The following is a 27,452-nucleotide window of genomic DNA, read 5'->3' on the forward strand; positions in this document are numbered from 1 at the left end:
CGCTTTCACATATTGCGCAGTTTTCACGTTGCTTGTGTGATATCCATTGGCTCACCTCCATGGTTTAAGACATAAATATTTATAAAAATGCAGTATATAGACATATCTTTAAAATATTGCGATATAACACCAACATAAAGCCATTGTTTTTCACTTACTGAAAGCTACATCTGTCTGCGTGCAATGCGCCGATCTCTGTTCTCACCACTGGCTGCACGCACAACTGCAGACACACCCCCTCTTGAAATTTCGGCATTACATGTTTTGCAAATCGCTATCCATGGGTCTTTCTCTCAGATATACTTAAATACGTCCACACCGCAGACGTGTTGCTTCAGATAAGCACGTGCAGGCCGCGGTTTCTGTTTGCGTCAACATGCTGTTTTGGCCGTGTTGTTTCGGTGATAAAAGTCTTTCAGCCGAAAACCGAAAATGCACTTTTGGGCCATTTTCGGCCGAAAATTTTCGGTGGCCGAATATTAGGTGCATCCCTAATAGAAATCTTTTGTAACAATACACTCTGCCGTTTAAAGTTTTGGGTCAGTACATTTTTTCTTTCTTTCTTTCTTTGAAATAAATTGATAATTTTATTTAGCTAGGATGTGTTAAATTGATAAAAAAAAAAAAAAAGTGAGTTTTAAAGACTAATATTGTTAGAAAAGATTTCTATTTTGGATAAATGCTGTTCTGTTTAACTTTTTATTCATCAAAAAATCCTGCAAAAAGTATCACAGGTTCCAAAAAAATATTAAGCAGCACAACTATTTCTAACATTGATAATAAATCAGCGTAATGATTTCTGAAGGATCATGTGACACTGAAGACTGGAGTAATGGCTGATGAAAATTCAGCTTTGCATCATAGAAATAAATTATATTAATAAGTATATTAAAATAAAATATTTTTGATCAAATAAATGGAACTTTGATGAGAACATTAACATGAAAAACAAACATTAAATATCTTACTGATCCCAAACTTTTGATCGGCAGTGTATATATACGATTAAATAAATGCTGTTTATTGAACCTTCTATTCATCAGTGAATCTGATTATGTAAAATGTATCAGTGAAAAAAAAATGTATCCCAGTTTCCACAAAAATATTAGGCATCAAAAACTGTTTTCAACATCGATAATAAGAACCATCATTGTTAATTGAGCACCAAATCAGAATATTTGAATGATTTCTGAAGGATCATGTGACACTGGAGTCAGGAGTAAATTTAATAAATAATATCAATATAATAAAACAAATCCTAAAATATATTAAAATGGAAAATTATTTTAAAATTTAATTATATTTCACAATATTACTGTTTTTAATGTATTTTTAATTAAGTATGTACAGCCTTGGTATGCATAAGAGAGAGAGAAAAAAACATAATTATTCCAAAATTTTGACCGGCAGTGTATATATAGATTAATCAAGAGTTTATTTCAGTGTTTGTACTGCATTTTCATCATGCACAAGTTTTTTCTTTTAGTGTGTTTGTTGTGCTTCTCTCTAGTGACTGATCTCTTGGTAATACGAATAGAATATTCCTTCTGTCTTATCACAAGCATGGTTCGATCCTCGCATGTTTGTTCTGTATGTACTGTATGTGTCTGAGTGTGTGCGCCGTGTTTGTGTGTGTGTGTGTGTGTGTGTGTGTGTGTGTGTGTGTGTGTGTGTGTGTGTGTGTGTGTGTGTTCAGAGCCCCAGGCTACGCCTCCATACATGCATGGCCTACTGCTTAGCTATTACACTCTCCATGGCCCATTGACCTCTGCCTCCCTTGTCTCTCCAGCCTGGCCTGCCCAGAGGCTGAGTCAGTTCCCGTAGCCTGGCGCCTAAGACCTGTTGGCTTCCACCGGGAAGGAGGAGGAGCAATAGACATACTGCAAGAAAATCACTTAACCACATACCCCCTCTCATAACCCTTGAACCTTAACCTCCACTCTTCCTTGACCACCGGAAAAAGTGCAGCTTTCAGTAAATGCACAGCTGTCAATTGCCTCTCTTTCTGCCTCTGCCTGTCTTTAAAAATATCCATGCTAAATGAAAACCACCACATGCTGATAAACAATATTCATCAAACCGTTCCATCTCTCCTTATGTACACTGTTGGAAATGACTAAATGCTTCTAACAGAATTCTATGAACCCTAAACTCAAGCAAAACTTTTAAAAGACCATATTAAATAGTTTTTTATTAAAAACTTGCTGTTGCTGTCATGCATTTACTGAAGGGTCAAGGATTGCTGGTTAGCATGGTTCTGTTACTGGTTCTAAAAAAATCATCTTTCTCAAAATAGCTAAGCTAAAAATTTAAATATATCACCTTCATTAAACTTTTTTTGTAAGCAGTGTGCTTACAAAAGTTTTTTGTCAGCCCTAGAGTACTAAAATAAAAACTAAATGACTAAAAATGAAGGGGGAAATAAATAATTAAATAAATAAATATTGGATAAAAAACCCATTCATGTAAGATGACTCATCATTTTTTGACTTTAAATGTGTATATCTATAAAAGTTCTTTTTTTTCGTAAAAAGTTCTTTCAGAAGTGCACTTGATGGCTTTAAAGTTGCTAGATATAGACTACAAGCCACAAAACTCTCATTTTGATTTTATAGAGTCTTTAAAGGATCACTGTCTGGTCACCATTCTGGATCCAAAAAGGCCTTGAGCGTGTGCCATAACCGTCGTTACAACATTCCACTGCATGCAGTGTGCACTAGAGCTCCTCCCAATCTCCTTTTAGCCAGTGATAATCCACATTACTGAGCGCAGAGCCTGTAATGAGCGAGCGAAGAGAAGTACACTTTATTCATGGGCTCATTTTTTTGTGTTGGAGATAAAAAGCCGACGGGGTGCTCTTCAACTCATCTCTAGCAATTACACAAGGAAATGTCTTATAATTGGCTTTTGCTTTATGTCCAGCCATTATCAATGTCCCTTACAGGCAGAGAGAAAAATTGGGAGGAAGTTGGAGTACTCAAAGTCCATTTGCACATGAATTAAGATTGTTAATAAGGATATGCAAAACTACATCTTTTCAAAATCAAGTAGTTTGTTGCCTGACTCATTTTTCTTATGGAGACCATGTATAATTAGGCTGGATTTGGGGTCATCTGACCTCGGTTGTCCCAGTTCTCATTGGGCGTTTATGTAAGAGATGTTCTTGCTTTTTTTATATAACAGGACAATTTTTAAGTATTAAAAATGCAGCAACCATGACAAACCGCTAAAAACAACCATGCAAAATTCAGTGAAATTTGCCATTTGATTGTTTATATGGGCCAAAGTCAGAGTTGAAAATGTCTTAAAAAAATTGTATGTATGCAAACTGTATAATATCCAAGATACACATTTCTAGTAATTGCGCAGTTAATTATTATATTGTATTTTCAGAAAGTTTTGGAATATTTGTCCTCTCCCCAAATTTGTCACTACTGAAACACAGTAATAATAATTTAATTTTAAATGGGTTATATTGCCCTATTAAGATTTTGCTTACATCTACATTGTAAATATATATTTTGGCTATTTTTTTTTTATAGGTAAATCAATAAAAATTACATTTTTAACAATATTTTAAGTGTAATTTATGAGATTTGGTGTATTTTGAATCCAATTTTTCTTTGTAAAAGGCACTACTAAAACATACTAAAATACAAAAATAACCTCCATAACTGTACTGAAATTTTGTTTATTTCCTACAAATAAAGAATTATGTGTTCACTTTTGTTACTACCGAAACAATGATGACATGGTTTGGTCGTGACTTTTTCAGTAGATGTCACGGCCCAGAGTTAAATGTTACGTTACCAAATGTTTCGGTAGTGACAATTTTAGATACTTTTGAACCTAGCTCAAAGATGCTAACCAGTACATGGTTAGCTAGCACAGTTCTGAATAGTGGTACACATATAAAAACTAAATGTTATGAAATAACTCCTAAAAAAGTGTGCTTAAATGGAGAAAAAAGGAGATCGGTAGTGACGTTCCTTAAAGTTACACACAGATTTTTCAGACTTTTGAACACGTTTACCACAAAATGCCTCTCTACTCACACCTTGTAGCTATAAGAGAGGGGGACACAGGAATATTTTCTGATCATAAACTTAGGGGTGTAGTTAAAATCAGCCAATGGACTAAATCAGTGTTTCTCAACTCCAGTCCTCGGGACCCACTGCTCTGCACATTTTGTATGTTTCTGAGTCTGACACACTCAGTTCAGTTCATGAATCTTTCTACTAATGAGCTGATGATCAAAATCAGGTGCCTTAAATGAGGAAGACATACAAAATGTGCAGAGCAGTGGGTCCCGAGGACTGGAGTTGAGAAACACTGGACTAAATCATACACTTTTTCGGTAGTGACATGAAAAATGCAATTTACAAAGTTTCCTAATTGACAAAGAAAATATATATAAAATCATTTTTAACTTGACTGTTTAAAAGAATAAAAAATATATACTTTTAAAAACAACAATGGAAAAAAATACAAAAAATAATTTTCATATTTTTATAAGTTGAAATTTAGGGGTTAGCGTTTGGGACAGCCACCTCCCAATTGAAAGTACCCAATAAATTATGATTTTACATGTATATTAAGCTTACTGATATTTTACATTTTATTGTGGGTTTCAATAGATAATAGAAGCATCTTAGTAAGCATCTTAGATTTGAATACTTAAATGCTTTTTAAGGCGAGACACTGCAGGTGAATAGGGTAAAGAAATTAACTAATAGTTATTGCCTTACCCAGTTGATTGACTACTTTGACAATTGTAAGTGTCTAAGTGTTACTGAAGTGGATATTTATGGCTCAGTGTAGAAGAAAAAACTCATTTTGAGAAAATGGCCTTTAAAACTATTCATTGTAATTGAAATCTATTGACACAAATAGATAAAGTGCTATAAAAGAAACACTTAACAGTATTTTTTGGATGTTTTCTTTCCACTAATTTAAAAAAAACCAAAAAGCCCAAAATCTCAAACTTGATAGGTGCATGAAAAAACTGCGTTTTTGCCTGCAGTCTCTCCCCTTAAATGTGTTTAAGGTTGTGGGACAACAGTTTGCACCAATTCTATACAATGGGCAAAACAGTGGACAAATATAAAACTTTGACATGCAAACATCATGATAAATTAGTCAACCTCACAAACTCAGTAGTCGGTTGTGGGACGGAAGACAGATATTGAGATATATAGAGAGAGAGTGGGAGATGACACTGTGTTTAATATACTATGAACAAGCGTGAAACATGCTGGGATCCCTCGTCAGCTTTGGTTTTACTCTGTGCCGATGGCGCCCAGCACTTTCTATGTGCAGACTGGAGGAAAGCATGATAGTGAGCAGTTTCCAGTGTCTGGCACTGAGGAGAAGGGACTCTGAGCTGTCTAATAGTATAAGATCGGCTCTCTCTAATTGGGAGAGAAGTGGGACTTCCTTCTGGAAGCAGGCGGGAGATGGAGAAAGCACTGTTCTGTTTCGACAAACTGGATAGAACAGGAGACTGGAGGGCTTAACCTGAGGCTAGGAAAAACAGACGGAAGAAACACACAGACTTAAACCCTGGCACGTACACACACTGATACACAGTGTGTGTGCCTACACTATAAGCTTCTTAAAATATTACACCATAAGAGACCTGACATTGTGCATCGGAGGATAAATTAAATGTAGTTTTCCCAAAAAAATCTCCCCTACCTTCAAGTAACCTTCCTACTCTTATCTCTTTTTAATGATTGGTTGCATCTACCGTCTGTGCGGAGTGAGTTTTACTCTTGGTGACTGAAGACACTCCTACACTCTGTTCGAATCAAGTGGGATACAACACGTTTTCAGAGTACAGTATTTATGTATTTATTTAATTTTTTTTTTTTTTTGCACTGAAAGTGAACTAATCCAAAATACACAATTAGCTATATTTAATAAATAAAAACTATGTGGAACAGAAGTTTCAACCAATGAGATCACTATAGATATAGCTACAAGGACCAGCTAACAAATTGTTGCATATCATTTATTTATTTATTTATTTATTTAGCACAATGCCATATTTAACATATTTGACCAAAAGTCTCAACAATTTAAAGTGTTTTTTTTTTCATCAGATTATGTAGAATTGTTGGAGGTATTATAAAAAAAAAAATCAACAAATGAATATTGATGCAGAAATATTACAAATACAGAACTGAAATACTATAAATACTTTTTTGTTGTTTTCTCCACAAGTCCACATTACAGTAATGAGAATTTCTTTCAGCAAAATGTATTTATTTTGATTTTACACATTTAACACATTTTAGGCATGTTCTTGACAGGTTTGATCATTTATAAAGTAGTTTGCAAATTTAAAGTGACAGTACAAACTAGGGCTGGGCGATATGATCAAAAAAATTATCATAATTTTTTTTATATCAGTCGATATCAAATCTTTATTTTTATAGTTTAAAGGTAGCTCCTAAAGTTGTAGAAACCAGACCATTTTTGTGGTTTTAGAATACTCTTTATGGTCAGAACATGACAAACATTTCATGTTTTTTAATTTTTTACACTGTTCAAGTCATTTTTCTTTAACAAAATAAATATCCTAATAATAAAATATTTTTTAGCTTCTGAATGTTCTAATAAGTAATGTTTCAAATCAATAGATTTGTGTTGTGACTTAGATAATGTGTATCTTCAGCTCAGTCTGCAGTGCAGGCTGCAATATTATATAATAATAATAATATTACCTTTCTTTGTCTCTTAAAAATGCACATTTGACAGTAGCTTGAGTTGACATTAGTAGAAGCTTGAGTTAGGATGCAGATGTAAATTTATATGGTTTCTAGGTATTTGTAAGAAATAAAAGTAGTCTAAATTCATTTAGAATAAATATAGCTTAAAAAAAGTATTCCATTATTCATTTAATAAATTTAATACATGTCTACATTCAAATATAACAAAATTTAATGAATTTCTGCCACAATACCATGGTGCAGTTAGTGTTACTACAGTGGAACCATGGTAAATGATGGTGATTTGTAGACCTTAGAAAAGCCTTCTGACTGTATCGTTGCGCACAGTGTTTCTCCTGTTTGTCAGCACTGTTTAATCTTTAACCAGTTTAAATCACCAAGTCATTTGTGTTCTTCCCTGAATTCAAGTGCTTCACACTGGATCTCACAGTGCTGTTTAGTGTTTGTGTGATCGAGATTTATCAGCAAGTAAACGCATCTACTCTAGTAAGCTCACGCTGCGCTGTTATTTGAACTTTGAGCCGAGCTGATAAATGGTCCGTGTGACGCGGTTCAAATGAGTAGCACTGGTTCGTTCCACATTTGGCGCATAAACAACATAATGAACATTTATCGAACTCTTGTTATAGTTTTATCGAGAAAAATTATCGTTATCATTATTGTTTTATCACCCAGCCATAGTACAAACTCATCTCCCAAATCTTGCTGTCCAAGGCTAAACAGCCAGCATGGCCCCAGCAGCAACCTCTGTCCCCATCTAACTCTGGGCCGTCTGCATCAGCAGCATCATTGATGCTGGATAAGTGCCACTCCATTACACCTCAAATCCACCACAGCTGACCTGGCTTCCAGCCAATCAAGTGTATAGTCAGTCTATTTAAAAATACACAAATCCTACTCTTGCAGAGTTTGGGAACATGTAGATTCACCAGAGCTGCTTCAGACCCCAGGGCGAGTTATCAGCCATAAACCGAGATGACAGATTGATTCAGGTGCATGCGCACATAGCCGTGGCATGCGCACGTTTCCCTCTTCAATGTCAGTCAACACCTACAGTACCATCTACTTTGGAGCGGCTAGACAGCTTTCAGCTCACACCTTCATTTATTAAAGGACGTTTAATTTGCTGTTAGATATGAACACATTACCATCGCACTCACAGAAGAAATGAGAGCAGAGCATTGAGCTAAGAGCTCTGCTAATAGGCTATTTGCAGTTATTAGTCCACATTAATAATCCATTAACTGTCAGGCTAACTCCTAAAAGAAGTAAACCTTTTGAAACTGCCATCAATGTCCACCAATATCAAACACCCAACTTTTAAGATAGCGCAGATCCTCAAGTGGGCTGTCGGGGGAATCTCCAGCTAATGGCTTCATTTGAGCATCACGCCGATAAAACCTGGAAGAGATTTCTGATGGTGAGTTGATAGATAGGTATTCTTACCTTGTTTTAGGAGATGTTGTCAACCATTCCTCATGCTTTTCAAATGTTATCAAGTATGCCGCAATTTCCTGTCAAACAGAAGACAGAAAAACAGGTAGGCGTTACTGTTATAGAATATCAACAGCTTTCTAACATGTGCACATTAATAAACTGAAATGAATGGATTGTAAAGTGCACTAAAATAAACACACATTAAAAAGCTTAGAACAAATTTAAAAGCACTGCACTGTGGAAATTGCGTTCAGCAGATTTTGTGGAAGTAGTTGCCCCCTCATAGTCTGAAGCTCACATTATATTACATTAAGACGTGAATGACATGAAAACCTCCTTTACAGTGGCTTTTTGATTGCTGTAACAAAAGAGAAATCATTTCTTGGGATGCACAACAAGCATGACAGCAGATGATGCGATTTCTGGTACCGATGTTAACCCAGTCATCACTGTCACCCAACAAAAGAGACAAGTGGATGAGTGAAATGTATCCCATCATTCCTTCACAAAGCTAATCATGGGAAATGAAAGCAGACCGGGTACTGACAAGCAACCTCATGATTACCTGTGACAGCCAGCCATTCATTTCAGACTGAGGGCATTTGTCATACAAAGACAGCAGGAAATGCGGAGGGACACAAATGATGTTATCAAAAAGGAGTCCAATTATTTACTGATCTTAACGCATTGCTCTGGGTAAATTAGGATGAAACAGAATAAACAGCCTTAAGAAAAGATTTGTAAAGACTTGCCACAATATTGCTGACAGAGAGTTCAAGAGCATTTGTGATGAGCAATGTTTTCTTGAAACTAGTTTCTGGCAGTTTTAATTTAATGTTACATGCCGATCCAAACAAGTTATCTACAACTCATTTAATTTTCTGTTTTAAAATTCAAAAGGCTTTTCATTGAAATCACTTAAACAGCAGTTCACCCAAAAAAAAAAAAAAAAAAAAAAAAAAAAAACGGTCAATCGATAAGCTTACTTTCTAGAACATTACGTCAAGCAGTCTGCATAATGTGAATCCATCACACTACAATCAATTTCAATATTCTGAGCTTGACAAGATTTTATTTACTAACCTAATTAAACACTGTAAGCCTATCAATAATAGCCCAAATTCTACTCGATTCCCAACAACCAATGGTATTCGGTTGCCCTTAGGAGGTGTAATATATATTTATAGTCAGTAACTCTATGCTTTAATCCTGTCACAGTTGGCAGTAGAGACATCCCTGGAGGTACCAGGGTGCCAAGACTGGCAGTGCCCACACAGAGAACGCAAGAGCTGGTGATGGCCTGCAGGTGCTGTCTGAGAGATAGCGCTGTTCTGATTAACGTTCTGCCCTCCTGTCATCAGGGCCAGAGGGAAAGAGACAAGGACGAGAGGAAGAGGCTGTGGAATATGACCATGGAGAAGAGGAAGAGAACCTCTCCGTAATGAAAAAGAAAGAAAAAAACACACACACACACATACACACTTGTCTGGCTTGCCAAACTGAAAATGCTACAGATGAGTTACTATGTTTTATTTTTCATAAGCTATAAACAGGATCTTCACAAATATTAACTAAGCTTTGCAGTAACTACACTTGTACTCTTTTGCTAATTAAAAAAGAGAAAACTTTATCTCACTAAACGTTCATTTAAAAGAGTTAATGTGTGCAGTTAAGAAAATAAAATAAGTCTTGGTGCATGGTGCTAATTTACTGCAGTGCTTGTGAGTAATGTTTGTTTTACAAGCCAGAAAGATAGCTGGGGGCGAAACTCCTTCATTGACCTTGAGGCCCATTTGAGATTCTTCTTCTTTATCGTTTTCCCATTAAAAGTCAACATGCCGACCTCAGAGCTGGGGGGATGAGCCGAGAGGCCCGGTCCGGTAAATAAAAGGCAAACGTCGGCATCCCCCACCCACTCCCCGAACAGATGTCGAGGATTATTCCAACCCCCCGATCAGCCATAAAGGTGCAATAACCTTACGGCAAAAAAACGAAAAACAAAAAAACAAAAACAAGCAAAGAGCCATTAAACAGCTGCGAGAGACAAAGTTTGTGCTGTGTTATAATGAGCGGCTAGTTTTCTGTTGAGATGATTCGGTGCAGTTGTCAAGATGGTGCATCAAAGTCTGGCCAGCAGCTGTCAATCAATTGGCTTGATGGTCAGTCCTTCAAGTGCTCTTTAAAACTTGCATCCGTATGAGTCTTTAAAAATGCACTCTTTGTACTCTTGTTGGTACCTCTTTAAAGTAAAGTTTCAAAGTTTAGTTTATACTCATATTTTAAAAACATTGGAAAACATACAGTAATTACTCACCACCAGGCCATCTAAAATGTGTATGACTTTTTTCAGCCGAAAAAAAATTAAGGTTTTGGAGGAAAACATTCCAGGAATTTTCTCCATCAAATGCGAGTAAACAAGACTCACCGTAGATCATTTTTGACAGTCCAAAATCTATATTTAGGCAGCTTCAAAGTAATCCACACAACTCCAGCCAACCAATATATAGTTTTTTTTTCTAGTGAAACGATTAGTTTCTTCAGAAAAAAATTTGAAGTAATAAACTACAAATGTTTGCTTTTTTCCAGCTCAATCTAGTTCACGTTGCAGGTCAAGTGTGGCATATACCAGGGCCATTAAGGGGCATTTTTTACATTTGTGAGGGCAATTTTTATAATCACCTTATTAGTATGAAAACCATACTCTTTACTGTCAAACACTTAAATGACGCTAGAGCACAAAACCAGTCATAAGGGTCCGTTTTTTTTTAGATATTATACATCATCTGAAAGCTGAATAAATAGGCTACATTGATGTATGGTTTGTTAGGATAGGACAATATTTGGCCAAGATACAATTATTTGAAAAACTGGAATCTAAGGGTGCTAAATCTAAATATTGAGAAAAACACCTTTAAAGTTGCCAAAATGAGATTCTTAGCAATGCATATTATTAATCAAAAATTTATAATAAATTATTTTTGGCATAAAAGAAAAATCTATCATTTTGACCCATACAGTGTATTGTTGGCTATTGCTACAAATATACCAGTGCTACTCATTACTGGTTTTGTGGTCCAGGGTCACATATTTAAAAGTGGTGCTTTATCAACAGAAGAGGAGGTGCAACCAAAAATGAAAAAGCCTGATGAAAGCCTGGATAATGGCCGAAACGTCATTTTAACGAATAAAGTTTTATTTAAGCAAGTGCTGCATCATTTTTAACTGACAAATACTTAAATTTACCCAATTACATTAATCTGTATTTTAAACTGTTGTCAATAACAACAGACTGTTTACTGTTTGACAAAAATCATTATTGTAGATTACTGTTCTTTATATTGTAATAATGATTATTACTATCAATATAGAATACAATAAAAAACGTTATAGTTTCGCACGTCACATTATGGCTTCACAGACAAACATAATGTTAGCCAAGTCTAGCACAAGTTATCCAAAAACTTCTGTTATAATCACTGAACTTACAAAATTATTAATTAATTTACATTGTATCTGCACTATGTTGTTTATGATGAGGGAATTCGCGAGCGTGCTCACTCAACAACAGATCCAGCGTTTTCAGTGCTGACTAATCTACAGTAAACACCTCTGATTGGCCAATGCATTATGTTAAAAAAAAAAGAAAAAAAACGTGTTTGATTGGTTGAAAGGGTCAATGCTGCACAAAACAGCATGTAAAAGCAATCTGATGCATTGTGAGACCATCAGGGTTCCTATACATTTTCTATTTCAAAATTCCATCCAGACTGAAATGTCCAAACCTCTCAGTAGATTTTCAGACCATATTAAAGATAAATTGTTCATAGAGCATTGTTTTTTAACTTATATTTATATTAATTTTCTATTAAAAGTCTGAAAACACTTATATTTTTCCATTCTCTGCTTTCTTTTATTCCATACATTTCCAGACCTAGAAAATACTTTATTCAAATTCCAAACTTCTTTAAACCCCGTAGGAAACTTGGATCATTTAAATGTAATTCTGCAAATTGACACTTTTTTTATTAATTTTCGTTGTTTTGTTGTTTAATTGGGCATTTTTTGCCCCTTAGTCTTGAAATTCCGACCCTGCCGTATATGAACCACCTTATTGTTTACAAGCAGAACATTTGTCAACCAGAAAGATTACAATGGTAAATTAGAATTAATTTAAATTAGAATAGTGTTTGTGGACCCATTAAAAATGCCATGTTTTTTTACAATATATATATATATATATTTTTTTTTTTTTAGTTTAGTTTTATGGTGAACCATGTTCCTTTGCATCAATGGAATGTTTTCTTCCAAAGTGTTAATTTCTCTTCAACTGAAGAAAGAAAATCATATACATCTTCGATAGCCCGGGGGTGAGTAAATAATCAGGACTCTTTAAAGCTCATGTGGTGTGGTGACATGATATTTATATAATATAAATCATTAATGTATATGATATAAATATCATGTCACCACACCACATGAGATTTATGAGATTTACAATTTTATTTAATAAGATTATGCCAAACTGACAAAAAGTATGTTATTCTTATAGTGAGTTTTTTAAATAATATAAAACAATTGTATTGTATTACAGTACCATGTTTCTTAATTTTAATTAAGAAAAATCAAAACATAGAGGTGGCATTGTATTTTCTAATAAATTGAAAGATCTGAGGATTACCACAAACAGCTTTGAATAAGTCAAAAGGTAGCAAATAACCTTTATAAAACAAAAACAACGTGCCACAGAGCTGCTTGTACATGCGCCTGACATCTCTGCACCGTATCCCAGCATTACTACAAAGGAGAAGAGGACCTTGACATTGGAGAGTCTGTAAAATCCATGTATCAGGAGCTTACATCAGAAAAGCTGATTACCGAGAACCGTGTCTACCTGCACCTGTTTAAAACGCTCTTAATATGCTAAATGGTGTCACCTCTACAAGGTGAACTAGCACATATGAAACACTGCCGCCTTTTTTCCCATGTCCTCTCCTGTTTCTGTCTCCAACTGAGGGCAACGTGTAAACGAGAACCTCTGATAGGCACATCTCTGATTCAATTTTAAAAACGCCTCCCTGATAGGATACCAGACAACAGCGGCCTCAATTTTCACTCAAGCTGTCATCCTCGACAGCAGCCAAAGCAAGAGGGTCTTTTGTAAATATAAGGAAATGTCTGGCAATTTAAAATAAAATATGACACACATATTTCCCCTTCCTCTGTTTCTGAGGTGGAAAATTGACACAATAACAGCGTAATGCATTCTTTTTTAAATCAAGAGGAGACAGAGAAGCAGCTCTGATAAATGCAATTCCCATCACATTTCTCTCGCGCACAAGACGCTGCTTGTATTGGAAGACATTTGATGAGGTGTTTGTTCCAGCGGTAGTATCCGTGTCCCTGGCTGACCCTCGGCGTGCGCGTTTGTCGTCTCTACCTTTTGCTTTTGACGCTTAGATTGATGTGGGTAAGGAGAGGCGCCGAAAGCATCAAAATTCACAGTTTGAAGTGACAGGCTGATCACTTGAAACAACGATAGACGTTCCATTAAAAGCGGAGATCGGCATCTCTCTGGCAATACCATCCATAACGCATCTCCCTGTTCCCATGAGCCATTGAGCAATTGAGACTAAAAAGCTCATAGACATTCTCAGGGGTGCGAACTCCTCTATTTGAATACTAATACTCCATTAAGTCAAACTGTCTTTGGGACTGTTTAATTTAAAGGTCCCGATGTCTCTTTTGAGTCTGAAACAAAAAAGTGACTTGATCAAATGGATTCATCATTCGCAGCGTGAGTTTTCATGGGTTGCGCATATGTCAACCTCATTCTTTCAACCCACACTGTTTTCCACTAGCACTCCCAGACTTCAGTGTAAAAGAGTCCTATACTAAAACACACTTTCAAGCTTTCTGCAGCGTTCTACTCTGTTATAAAGGCACAAATAAGTCCCAGATATAGTGGAGTAAGTAAATGGGTTACAGAAGGCCTTTACAGTATAAGACAAATGTTCTTGAGAAACAGATGCGAGCACACAGGATATTTGCTTACTTTATATAGAACTGTATAAAATGATGATGCTTTCATTAGATTGAATAGTGAATAAAGGCAATTCATGTACAGTGGGGTCCAAACTTCTGAGATTAAATTGAAAATCTGGGAGTCATAATGTAATCCAGCCTGGACGTAAACAAAGGATGTTGAAGATAAAATAAAATAATAAAATATTTCGAAAACTCATCTTAATTTTTCAAATAAACCTTTCAACTGTAATCACTGTAAACATTGTATCAAATCAGAAAACCCCCAAAACAGAAGCATTTTCACTAGTGGACTTGTGTTCAAATCTTCAAACTTTTGGTGGAGTGCTTGGTGTCACATAGTATATGATTCTGACCTTGCTCTACACTTGAGAGCAGGAAGTCTGTGCAGGAGGGGAAGATGGATATGAGGGATTGGGGGGCGGGATGAGCCTCTCAACCGATTCTATTCCCCGTGATACCTTGTTCTCACTGGAAAGTGAGGTCATCTGATATTTCCTGCAGGGCAACCCATGAAACTGACCTGGCCAGGGCAGGGTGCAAATGGATTTGAGGGAAACCGGGGGAGAGGATTGAACTACCCAGGCATCCCTTAGGGCGAATTGAAATGCAATTAGACATAGAAGAGAGTGATACGCAGGGAGGGACAGTTGAGGGAGATGAGAGGATAAATGAACGAGAGTGGGAGAGGTGTGAGGGTATAACAGATGAACAAGAGTCAGCGGGGATGAGAAAAGGTCAAGGACTCGAGAAAAAGCTGTGGAGCTCTGCATCTCTCACATAGCTCATTAAAAACAAGCACATCATTGTAAGGTGGTTTACACACTTCAGGAGAGTGTGCATTAAATGGATGAAATGGATAGGGTTCATCCTGACCTGTTATCTGACAATTCTGGAATTTTTTTTCAAATCTAAAAGCTACAGTTCACACTGCCCCAACCAACTCCAGCAAAAAAAACAAAAACAAAAAAAAACAGCATCGACAGTGGATTTTCTTGGATCAGCATGTTAAGCCTGTTGGTGTTTGTTGGGGCAGAATGAAAATAACAGTTATATCTCAACACCTCTCAACATTCTAATGCTGCAATCACATAATGTTGGAATTATCATTATAATCAACCACTCACAACTTCAAAATCACAATGTAAGTTAGAAACTTTTTCAAGTTTATGAATGAAAATGAGCCGTTTTATGCATTACTTTCTGATGGTTATTTTCCACTCCAAACTATTATTAAGAATTTAAATGGAGGCTGAAATAAAAGCTTACTTTTAATAAAATGCTGGATAAGATGATCATTTTATTAAACACAACAGCTATACTACTGTTGTTAAAGCATAAGCACAAAACAAAATACTAAGACATTATAAAAATCCTCTTCCTCTTAATTTTTCAATTAAACAATCTGTAACGATTGTAAATATTGTATTAAATGAAACAAATGTTTTAAATATGTTTTCACTTAATGTTTTTGATCAAATTAAAATCACACTTTATTATAGAGCATAAAAAAATACATTATGCAGCTGTCAACAACAAATTTACATCCATTTCAGCATTTTATGTAGGGATGCACCGAACTTAAAATTATTGGCAGAAGCCGAAGCAGAACAAAATTACACACTTGGCCGAAGGCCGATTACTGAACACGGTTTTTCGTGTTTTCCCCCCATGTATTTTGCCAATTTTTTTACCATTGCATAAATTAAATAGCCAAAATGTGCTTTTTACAGTTTTGTCTTGCTTTTCAAAAAATAAAAATAAATTTACAAAAACAACCATTTAAAAATATTTAATAACACTGAACATTTTTAACATTCTAGTAGACATTATAGCCTACCAACAAAGCACAATTGAACTTAAAAATGAATATTCTTTGGCCATTTTTAAGACCCCCTTCTTGAATCAGGCATGTGTTTTTTTAATGTACAAATAAATGCAGCCTTGCTGAGCAAAGGAGAATGTTATAATACATGTATTAATAGAGCTGTTGTAATGATTGTTATCATTATTTTTGTCTTACTTTTGTATTTTATTTTACAGAACAACAGTAAAATTACAACGCTAACATTTATCAAAGTTGACTTTTGTTTTGGCGAAAACCCACAAAAAGACCTCAGTACTACTTTTTGCTGACAGCAGCAGATTTATGAATGATTTTCTCGAACTTTAGACTTTGAACCCTAGCTAACAAGCTCGTGCAGTACAGAATACATACAATTTGTGTGTGTGTATTAGACAACATAACATTCCGTAGTTTACAGTGATGGGAATAACGGCGCTATAAATAAACGGCGTTACTAGCGGCGATACTTTTTTCAGTAACGAGTAATCAAACAAATTACTGTTTCCCCCGTTACAACGCCGTTACCATTACTGACAATAAAATGCGCGTTACTATAACTGAGAACACTGAAGCGGTTTTCATGCGAGCAGCGTCCCTCTCAGCCATAAGACCTCTCTTTCTCTGGGGTGTGTTTGTGCGTGTTCGGGGCCGGACGCATAACCAGTGATGATGATTGGTGTGTCTGTAAACGTGGTGTAACTGAGAACGCGATGATTGGCTTGGATTGAGTAAATTTCCATTGTTTGCCAATCAGAGGCAGAGTAGTGCGGGTGTTCACACACAAGCACACGCACGGTCAGTCGCACACACCAACATTCAGGAGTCACAACAATGGCAAGTCAAACAAGTTCAAAGGTAGCTTTCGCAAACTGGAAGTATAAGCACTACTTTTCCTTCGCTGAGGTGAAAGGCAAAAATGTTTATGTAACGTGCAACTTATGCCCAGGAAAAAAAAAGAGTCTCTCTGTGTTGGTCTGTGCAATAAATAGGCCTATTTAAAGTTCTAAACCATCTATTGTGCTTTATTGTTCCACTATAGTAATGATAATATTTATAATAATAGGTTGAATTTGATAGTTGTCTCTGACGTTGTCCCACAACAACATTAAAATAGCATAGATTAGTGTACAATGTTTTATATTTATTTTATAGTTATATTAAATTAGATTTTTTTTAAGTAACGCAAAAGTTACTTTGCCTGGTAATTAGTTAATTTTACGATGATGTTACTAACTCAGTTACTATTTGTGAGAAGTAACTAGTAACTATAACTAATTACTTTTTTAAAGGTACGTGTGTCATAGTCATGTCATGTATTTGGTTTCTCCCATTGTCTCCCCCCGTTAATCTGTCTGCTTTGGTTTAGTCCTTGTTATCTGTATCACCTGTCTTTGTAATTAGTCACCCTTCATAAGCCTGTCTTTGAGTTGAGTTTACTGTCGGTCTTTGCTTGATGTCTTACGTTTGGTGTGTGGAGATTCTTCGTGTTCCTGATCTGTCAGTTCCTTGGATTATATTAAAAGACTTTGTGTTTGTTAAATCGTGTATCGTCTCGTCTCATCCAGCACCGCACCGTAACAGTTAAAGACCGACCAAAACAGTTTCCCGGCGTGTATCCCCTGCTTTATTTTCCGTTTTTCTCAGTGTTTATTTTTTTTTGTTTATCATGGATAACCCTGCCGTCCTCATCCTGCTCCTGGAGCAGGGGAACCGCTCTCTCGAGGACCACACCAGAGACTTTGTGCGACTCGTTCCACTCACGCACTACCCAGACAGCTGCCTGTGTAATTTTTTCCACAAAGGACTTAACAACTCCACCAAGGCGCGGCTGTTCCCAACCACCCCCCCTCTTCTGCTCATGTCTCCGTCCATCTGGCCACCGCTGCCCCCTGTCAGCCCCTCTGCTCACCCTCAGCCCACCATCAGTGCAGTGGGCTCGCCGCAGGGCTGCCAGTTTACATCGGTGTCATGGCTGGAGGATCCCTCAGCTCCGCCTCCAGCCTCAGAGCCCAGATCTCCACCGCGGCCCTCTGACCCTGCGGCTCCACCACAGCTCTCAACGCCCTCATCTCCACCGTCGCCCGTCAGTCCACCAGCTCCACCGGGTTCCATCGTCTCTCCGGCTCCGCCCTGGTCAGTCGTCGTCCCTCCGTCACCTCAGGACTCTGCTCCTCCGGCTGTGCCTCATCGCGCCGTCCCACCGGCTCCTTCGGACTCCTCCCTCCCTTCGGCACAGCCTCCATCCTCTGTTGCTCCGGCTCCGCCGCGGACTTCCGGAACTCCGCCTCCGCCTCGGTCGTCAGAGCCTCCAGTTCCGCCTTGGCCCTCCGGATCTGCGGTGTCGCCCCGGATCTTCGGCTCTCTATCTCCGCCTCGGGCTCCTCTGCCAGCTGCTCCGCCTCTGTCAGTCGGCCCCCTGGAGTCGGCGGTCCTTCCTCCACCATGGCTCCTCCCTCCGTCGGCTCCACCGTGGGCCGTCATCATGGCTGTGGTCTGGGTCTGTCTCTCCTGCTCCAGGTCCCTCCTGTCTGTTCCCTGGCTCCTCCCACCATCGTCGCCCCCCTGGACTGTCTTGTCTAACCCTTGGACTCTTGTTTTGGTCCCCCTCCCGGGGTTGCGTCCTCCACCTAAGCCTCCATGGACTCTGTTTTTCTGTTTTGCTGCCCCTCTAGTCTGTTTTCTGTTTCTGTTTTGTACGGCGCGAGGACGCGCCTATGCGGAGGGGGGCGTAATGTCATAGTCATGTCATGTATTTGGTTTCTCCCATTGTCTCCCCCCGTTAATCTGTCTGCTTTGGTTTAGTCCTTGTTATCTGTATCACTTGTCTTTGTAATTAGTCACCCTTCATAAGCCTGTCTTTGAGTTGAGTTTACTGTCGGTCTTTGCTTGATGTCTTACGTTTGGTGTGTGGAGATTCTTCGTGTTCCTGATCTGTCAGTTCCTTGGATTATATTAAAAGACTTTGTGTTTGTTAAATCGTGTATCGTCTCGTCTCATCCAGCACCGCACCGTAACAACGTGCCCAACACTGGTAGTTTATTTACGGTTTAAGGCCATTTCACGATTTCAGTCATCATACAGTAACCAGCAACAAAAACCCCTTTCTCTTCTCACGAAAGACACGCAATGAGGTTATAAACAGTCTTGTGCTGTCGGTGCTTGTAATGATTTTTGCGTCTTTCTCAGACAGTTTTAAATGCTTCCACACTGCCGACATGTTTGCTGTATTAGTGCGCACCTCTATTTGATCACATCACATTATTGTTCGGTATCATTTATCATGCCTTTTTTCGCTTATTCGCCCGAATTCCGAAATAGTTTTTTTTTTTTTTTGCTATTTTTGGCCAAATAATTTTGGTTGCCGAACATTTGGTGCATCCCTAATTGCATTGCAAACAAACAAAAAAAAACCTAATAATAATAATAATTATAATTTCTGGGGATGTTCAGCCATCACAACAATTCCTACACAATGTTAACTCTAACAGTCAATTGTAGAATTTTTGAAATGTTGTCATTTCTTCAGAAGGTCATTAGAGTCTTGTGTAGAACAAAATGTTCTGTGCTTTAAATAAAAACGTTTTAAGACAAACACAGATGAAATATAATTTATAAAGTTACTTAACTTTAACAACCAACCATTAAAGCTACAGATAGCATAGAAAGTAAAAGCCAATGGGAGAGTAAGTTTGAAAATATTTAAGAGGAATGTGAGTTGAGCCAGAAAGCCACAGAGGGGAAATGAGGAGCAAGTAAGAAGCGAGAGCAAACAACAAAAGCACTCTGACTCCTGACAGCTGCACTTGGCATCTGCTGGCATGGTGTGGTGCTGTTCTACGAGTCCCTGAGCAGGGTTAAAAAGCTTTGCTTTCCAGTCAACCACCTATTAATCCCTGCATGCAGCCTCCTTGAGCAGCCCAAATGAGGAGCAGGAATGGCACTCGCAGCCGAGTCGGCGTTATAGCCCCTCTGCGCACGCCCCGCCACGGCCATTCAATACTCATGATGCTCGGTGCCGCGCCCCCTTCCAAAGCTTTTGGCCACCAACCTGCCGACTCAACAGAAAGCAGTGGGACGTGGCGTACCCTGTAAACAGGTCTGTAGGACGTGCAGAACCCTGTCAGCAAGCTCTGAATACATCTGGTCAGGATGGAATCCATTTACTGCACACAGGCAACCGTCTCTGCTCATTTGAAAGTCTCTTCAAGGCCCTTTGCCCTTTCCCATAATATGCTTTTAAAGGGTGTGGGCAGATCATATCTCTTTCCCAGCACTGGTCAGACAGACAGCCAGTCTTAACTGCCCAACAGCCTACATTATACATACAGTTGGGCCGAGATCAATTCTGAATTGATCCAGAATAGCTTAGATGTTTTCCAGCTGGTGGTCAGTGTTTGGCTTGGCATGCTGATTCGCCTGCGGTGCACCTCCCAGGTCCCAGACACTTCGAGGCCTCTCGAAACAAATTATCCCCATCTCACAGCACTGAATCCTCCCCATCAGGGGCTGAGTGAGTGGCTGAGCTCCAGCCGTTCTGTCTAGGCCTTCTGTTTCCACAGTGCAGCCTCTGCGAGTGCAGGAGGAGGATGCATTGTGGGAGGGAAGTGTTCGCACTTAGTGAGATTGTTTTGCTGCTAGTGCCAGGTCCCACTGCATGGGATAGAAATGAAACTGCTCTTTGAGGTGATGTCATCATTTTAGACAAGAAAAAAAGGGGAGATGATAAGCGTCACCTCCCCTCGTAACAACTTTGCTCTGAGCGTGACAGCTCAGCCTTGGCTATGCATCCCAAGGTCTGTGTATGAAAAGTATGTGACGGGACAAGCAATGCTTCCCTCTGCCACAACTATAGGTCATCTTTAAATGAATGATCTTTCTCAGCAAATATCAATATATATAATTTGAGATTCATTTGATTACATGCTATGCTAATTGATCTGAATGCACGCTAATTAAATCAGCATAGCATTTATTTTTAATCGATTGACACACCTAATAATCATATTTTCTCTGAGAAACATCTGCTAAGAATGGAATATTGAGGGTGAAAAATAGTTTTGCTTTACTGTGTAAATACATACAAAACTGTCATAGGCGAATAAAGCAAACACCATGGTTGTGCAGCATTCAGAATTGAAAGGATGAAAGATAGAATAATAGAAGGGACAAAAGATAAAAATGACAGAAAGGACAGACAACGATAGAAAGAACATAATATAGAACAATAGAAAGGACAAAAGACAGAATGACAGATAAAACTGATACAATGATACAAAGAGATTAAAACAGAAAGAAAGAAAGAACGATAGAGTGATAGAACGATAGAACGATAGATAGAATGATAGAACGATAGATAGAACGATAGAACGATAGATAGATAGATAGATAGATAGATAGATAGATAGATAGATAGATAGATAGATAGATAGATAGATAGATAGATAGATAGATAGATAGATAGATAGATAGATAGATAGAATGACAGAACTAATGGTAGATAGAATTAAAGTACGACAGAACTGTAGAGCGGTAGAACAATAGAATGACAGAACAATAGATCGAATGATCAATAGAACAACAGATAGATAGATAGATAGATAGATAGATAGATAGATAGATAGATAGATAGATAGATAGATAGATAGATAGATAGATAGATAGATAGATAGATAGATAGATAGATAGATAGATAGATAGATAGATAGATAGATAGATAGAATGACAGAACTAATGGTAGATAGAATTAAAGTACGACAGAACTGTAGAGCGGTAGAACAATAGAATGACAGAACAATAGATCGAATGATCAATAGAACAACAGATAGATAGATAGATAGATAGATAGATAGATAGATAGATAGATAGATAGATAGATAGATAGATAGATAGATAGATAGATAGATAGATAGATAGATAGATAGATAGATAGATAGATAGATAGATAGATTCAACTAGAGTTGAATGTTCTGGCACCACACACTTCAGGGTCTGCATGATAAATCCCTCAATTCAAATTTCATGTGGCTGGAATAAAGGAAGAGGGGAAGTTAAGTATGCCCTCTGCCACTTGCCTTGGGCACCAAAGCTCAGACGCACATCCTCTGCCTTATCCTGCTTTTTCATGGATGTGGGGGAGGATTGAGCAGTTCTTCGGTTGGGACACAATAGGATACTCTATTCCCTCATGTGGCGATGAAGAGGCTCATTTGTAAATGTCGGCCATTCGCTCCCACTCTCGCTAGCTCCATAGGGAGCAGCCAGGTTCACTTCCCAGAGTCCTGCGGCGCTCTCCTCCAATCTGCCCTCTCGTGTCCGTGCTTGGAGCCTTCTTCATCATCTATACAGCGGGACACCTCCCCTCTCCAGCTTCCCATAAGCCACCATCCGCCCCAGCAAGGGGAGAAGAGCGATGCCTTCATTACCACATGCAGAATGGCCCTTCTGCCATGGTTGAACAGTGAAGTACTGGGATCTTTCTCTGGACAGCTGTTTTTTTTATTTTTTTATTTTTATTTTTTTTATTGGATATCAATATGTATTGAGAAAAAGTTGATTCCAGATTTTCAAATAGTTGTATCTTGGCTAAATATTGTCATATCCTTACAAACCATACAACAATGGAAAGCTCATTTATTTAGATGATGCATTAATCTCAATTAAAAAAAAATTGCCTTATGACTGGTTTTGTGGTCTTGGGTCACACACCCTATATATATATATATATATATATATATATATACACACACACACACACACACACACACTACAAAACGTCATGTTATGGCACTTATCAAATGATATTTGAGTACTTCCAGTGTCCTTTTGAGACATTTTACAACTTAAACTGCCAATCAAACCTTGAGTGATTTAATAGTGGTGACAGAGCCATTCCAAGTGTGAGACAGACTCATTTTGGGGAGATCATGGGTGGAGTGGGAATTAGAGTAAGAAGTGAGTCTAATGCAGTGTCACTGAGTCTCATTGACGAGAGTCCCTATGGCGCACCTGATGTGTGAGAAAATAGGGCGAGAGACACAGACACCACGAAGCCCTGGCAGACCTGATCATTCACACGACTCTCACAAAGCCCTGCTTTAACCACCGACAGACTCCACACTTGAACTAGTGCTTGACTTGAGACATAATCATGAGGATTTCTGATGACTTGAGTAAGGAAACGGGTACTTGAGACTCAAATCAGTAGCAAGATAACAAACATTCCTTCAACAGCTTAGTGATTTATCAAAAAGACAGGCATGCAATTAGCCTAGACCTATACAACCAGCTAAATAATGCTATCTGTCATATTCCAAATACGTAAAGCTATTCACTGTGCTGTAGCAAGTTACCTATCTTGGATAGTTCATTATTTTACTAATCTGCAGATATAGCTTTAAATCCATGGATATTCAGAAATACATATTTGTATGGTAATTGGTAATTGCTTGCCTCTAAACCACTGTACTGTCACTCTGTGTTCAGCAAAGAAAGTAAGAACTATATAATGTAAAGCTGAACATGTTATGTGTATAGTAACATTTGTAAAGTTACATGACTTATTGAGGAAATGGTGTGCTATTGCCTTACTTGTGACAAAATGGGTGAAACATTACATTAGTTCACATGTAAAACAATTGTATGGACTCATGTCTGGTCTCAGCAACTACTCTCCTTCTCTGGAAAAAGGAGCAGGTCTATTAGGCTGTGCCTCTACTTCGTGCACTTTGCCAGCCTGTTTATTTCAGAGCCCAGAATCAATTAATGCTGGAATTATCCAGTGAATTCCACTATTCAGCACAGCAAATGACTGGGGCACCCTTGCGTGAAACCAATTTCGAACTTTCAATTCGAGGCGTGCCCACAACCACCTACTGGGCTCTGTGCAAAAACGCGCTTCAGTTCGACTGTCCTGCCAGTGCCGGTCACCCGTGCAGCCCAGCACGTGGTTTGTGCACCGCTCCGCTCTATAAAGAAACAACACAACAATGAGAAACAATGCAGACAGAGGGAAAACTAAAGTTTCTAGTGTTCAAACTAAAATCAATCCATTAGCATTGGGAGAAGAAATGTCTTCTCAACAGAAAGACATGTCTAAAACTGCACTGACAGGAAAAACATGTTAGGAAATTCACAGGTACAGGGAGAAAAGTTATTTCAGCTCAACAAAAGTTGTGCTCTACAGAATAGAGAAATATCCTGCAGAACTAGACATTTTCAAAATTGGCTAGTCGTGGATTGGCGGAATCAGATTTTATGGAAGTCCTGTATAATTATATTAGTTTTGAGCTCACCAGGCACACTTTTTCAAGGGAACCTTTACATAATATGCTCTAGTGTTCAAAAAGGGTGCAACAGCGCAATTAAATGAAACAGAACGCAAGTTTTTTAAAAGTTGAACTCAAGTTGAACTAAAAAGTCCTAAAAGAGAAGTTCACTTCCAGAACAAAACTTTACAGATAATTTACTCACCCCCTTGTCATCCAAGATGTGTCTTTCTTACTTCAGTCGTAAAGAAATTATTATTTTTTTGAGGAAAACATTCAAGGATTTCTCTCCATATAGTAGACTTCGACTTCTGCCCACAAATTTGAACTTCCAAACTGCAGTTTAAAAGCAGCTCCAAAAGGGTCTAAATGAGGAAGAAGGGTCTTATTTAGCGAAACAATCTGTTATTTTCTCAAAAAAATTACAATTGATATACTTTTTAACCTCAAATGCTCATCTTGTCTAGCTCTGCGTCAACTCTGTGTATTCCGGTTCAAGACAGTTAGGGTAGGTCAAAAAACTCCCATCTCATTTTGTCTTGCAACTTCAAAATCGTCCTACATCGCTGTTTTACCTTTTTTTTTTTTTTGTAAAGGACGTTAAATAATCTTTGCACGTTCACTTTGCAAACACTGGGTCGGTACTTCTGCAGCGATGTAGGATGATTTTGAAGTTGGAGGAGAAAATGAGATGGGAGTTTTTCAACATACCCTAACTGTCTTGAACTGGAATACACAGTTGATGCAGAGCTAGACAAGACGAGCATTTAAGGTTAAAAAGTATATAAATAGTATTTTTTTAGAAAATAACCAATTGTTTTACTAGATAAGACCCTTCTTCTTCAGCTGGGGTCATTTAGAGCCCTTTGAAGCTGCATTTAAACTGCATTTTGGAAGTTCGAACTTGGGAACACCATAGAAGTCCACTATATGGAGAGAAATCCTAAAAATGTTTTCCTCAAAAAAAAAAATGTAATTTATTTTCGACTGAAGAAACAAAGACATGAACATCTTGGATGGCAATGGGGTGAATAAATTATCTGTACATTTTTGTTCTGGAAGTGAACTTCTCCTTTTTAAAGGAACCTTTATATAACAAGCTCTAGTGTTCAAAAATGGTGCAACAGCGCAATTTTTTTAGTTAAACTCAAGTTGAATTAAAAAGTCTAAAGAGTGCAAGTTTCACTTCTCTACTGTTATACCATGCAAAACTAATTAATAAAAATTATAAAAAAAATAACTAAAATAGTGATATTGGTCATTGTTTATTCTTTAAAAATGTCAAAGAATAAGTATACACACACACACACACACACACACACACACACACACACAAACAAAACAAATAAACAAAACAAAGAAAGAAAGAAAGAAAGAAAGAAAGAAAGAAAGAAAGAAAGAAAGAAAGAAAGAAAGAAAGAAAATCACAGAGAAACCGGCAGACAGGGTACACTCTCTGTTCAAATTAGCTGGTCAACCTAAAGTGAGCTTTAATAGAGCACTGCACTGAGTCCTACTCATCACTCAGAGGGACTCGTCGCTCTCTCTTTTTTTTTCTCTTTTTTTCCCAGTGTTGATCCTGCCATTGTACTGCCAGGTTTGATTTGTCTTTGAGAGGGAAGGCTTTAATTGAAGTGTGTTTGTGCTATCTAGTGCATCGGTCAGGCTGCCTTTGTTTGGCTATCAGAGTGCCAGACAAGCAGCCTACTGCCTCTGCCCTCTGTCGCTGCTTTGTGCTGAGATCACAATAAAGAGACAGTGCAACTGTGAAGGTCACACTAAGATAGGGTCAAATAAAGCAAAATCTCTCCTTAACAGCATTTACCTTTCAAATAACATCAAGGCAGGACGATGGCCTGCCCGGGGCCATTAACGTCACCTCACTTCAGTTCAGAAGTGTGCTGTTAGGTTTTCAACAGTTTCCATTGAAATGGAAAAAAGTTCATTTGAACAATTCAAAGTCTTTTTACGAATTCCAACAGCAGAGTTCCTGCACTTGTTGACAAATAAGTTTCCAAACTTCTAGACATTTGTTATAACTGGATAAAGAAAACTGACACATTTTTAAACATTTAAAAGGGTCATAAACTGAGCAAGAAAAATTCCCTTGTTTTTTTTTTTTTTTTCCGTATAAGAGGTCATTGTGCTATAAAAATATCCTGTAAGTTTCAGAACTCTGCTTTTCAGAACATCTTCGTTAGTCTAAAAACAGCTTATATTGAAGCCAGTCTGCCAAAACGACAGGTTGTTGAATTTGCTAAACACCGTCTTCGCAGAAGAAGATCAACTGCCTCGTTTTTAATGCGTCCATCAATGAAGGATTGTATGCTGTCAAACATAGACAACTGTTGGCCAATCATTGCAGTGGGCGTTTACTTTTGAGTTTACAATCAGTGATACCTATTCAAATAGAGCATTCCACTGAGGGGGGGGGGGGGGGGGGGGTCGAAACAGAAAAATCAGCATTTTTGTGTATTTGAACCCTTTCCAACAATGACTGTATGATTTTGAGATCCATCTTTTCAAACTGAGGACAACTGAGAGACTCATATGCAGCTATTACAGAAGGTTCAAACGCTTACTGATGCTCCAGAAGGAAACACAATGAATTAAGATCTGGAGGGTGAAAACTTTTTGAATTTAAAGATCAGGTAAATTGAACTTATTTTGTGTTCTGGGAAACATGTAAGTATCTTCTGTAGCTTCTGAAGGGCAGTGCTAAATAAAAAATATGATATTAAGGAAAAATAAGAAAAATGTGCACATCTTCATTCTGTTCAAAAGTTTACAACCCTTGCTCTTAATGCATTGTTTTTCTTTCTGGAGCATCAGTGAGTGTTTGAACCTTCTGTAATAGCTGCATATGAGTCCCTCAGTTGTCCTCAGTGTGAAAAGATGGATCTTAAAATCATACAGCCATTGTTGGAAAGGATTCAAATACACCAAAATGCTGAAAAACCAAAGCATTCATGGGACCTACAGGATTTTTCTAAATAACAGCAGGCAGTTTAACTTTTTCAACTATCACAAAAAAACTAACAAACAAACAAAAAAAACACAGCTGTGGATAATTCAGGTAACAAAATAGTATTAAGAATCAAGAGTATATAAACTTTTCAACGGGGTCAT

The 27,452-nt window shown here is 37.8% G+C and overlaps 1 protein-coding gene across 1 annotated transcript in view; it reads right to left on the reverse strand.

The window, feature by feature from the left end:
- The window catches only part of camta1a (calmodulin binding transcription activator 1a), a 466,321-nt gene that overhangs the window by 266,093 nt on the left and 172,776 nt on the right, over window positions 1-27,452 (reverse strand). The window contains exon 4 of the mRNA XM_073823111.1: window positions 8,181-8,248. Coding sequence (XP_073679212.1) covers window positions 8,181-8,248 — 68 coding nt within the window. The remainder of the gene's footprint in view (window positions 1-8,180; window positions 8,249-27,452) is intronic.

The sequence above is a fragment of the Garra rufa genome, chromosome 18 (assembly GCF_049309525.1).
Source record: "Garra rufa chromosome 18, GarRuf1.0, whole genome shotgun sequence".
Lineage (NCBI taxonomy): Eukaryota > Metazoa > Chordata > Actinopteri > Cypriniformes > Cyprinidae > Garra > Garra rufa.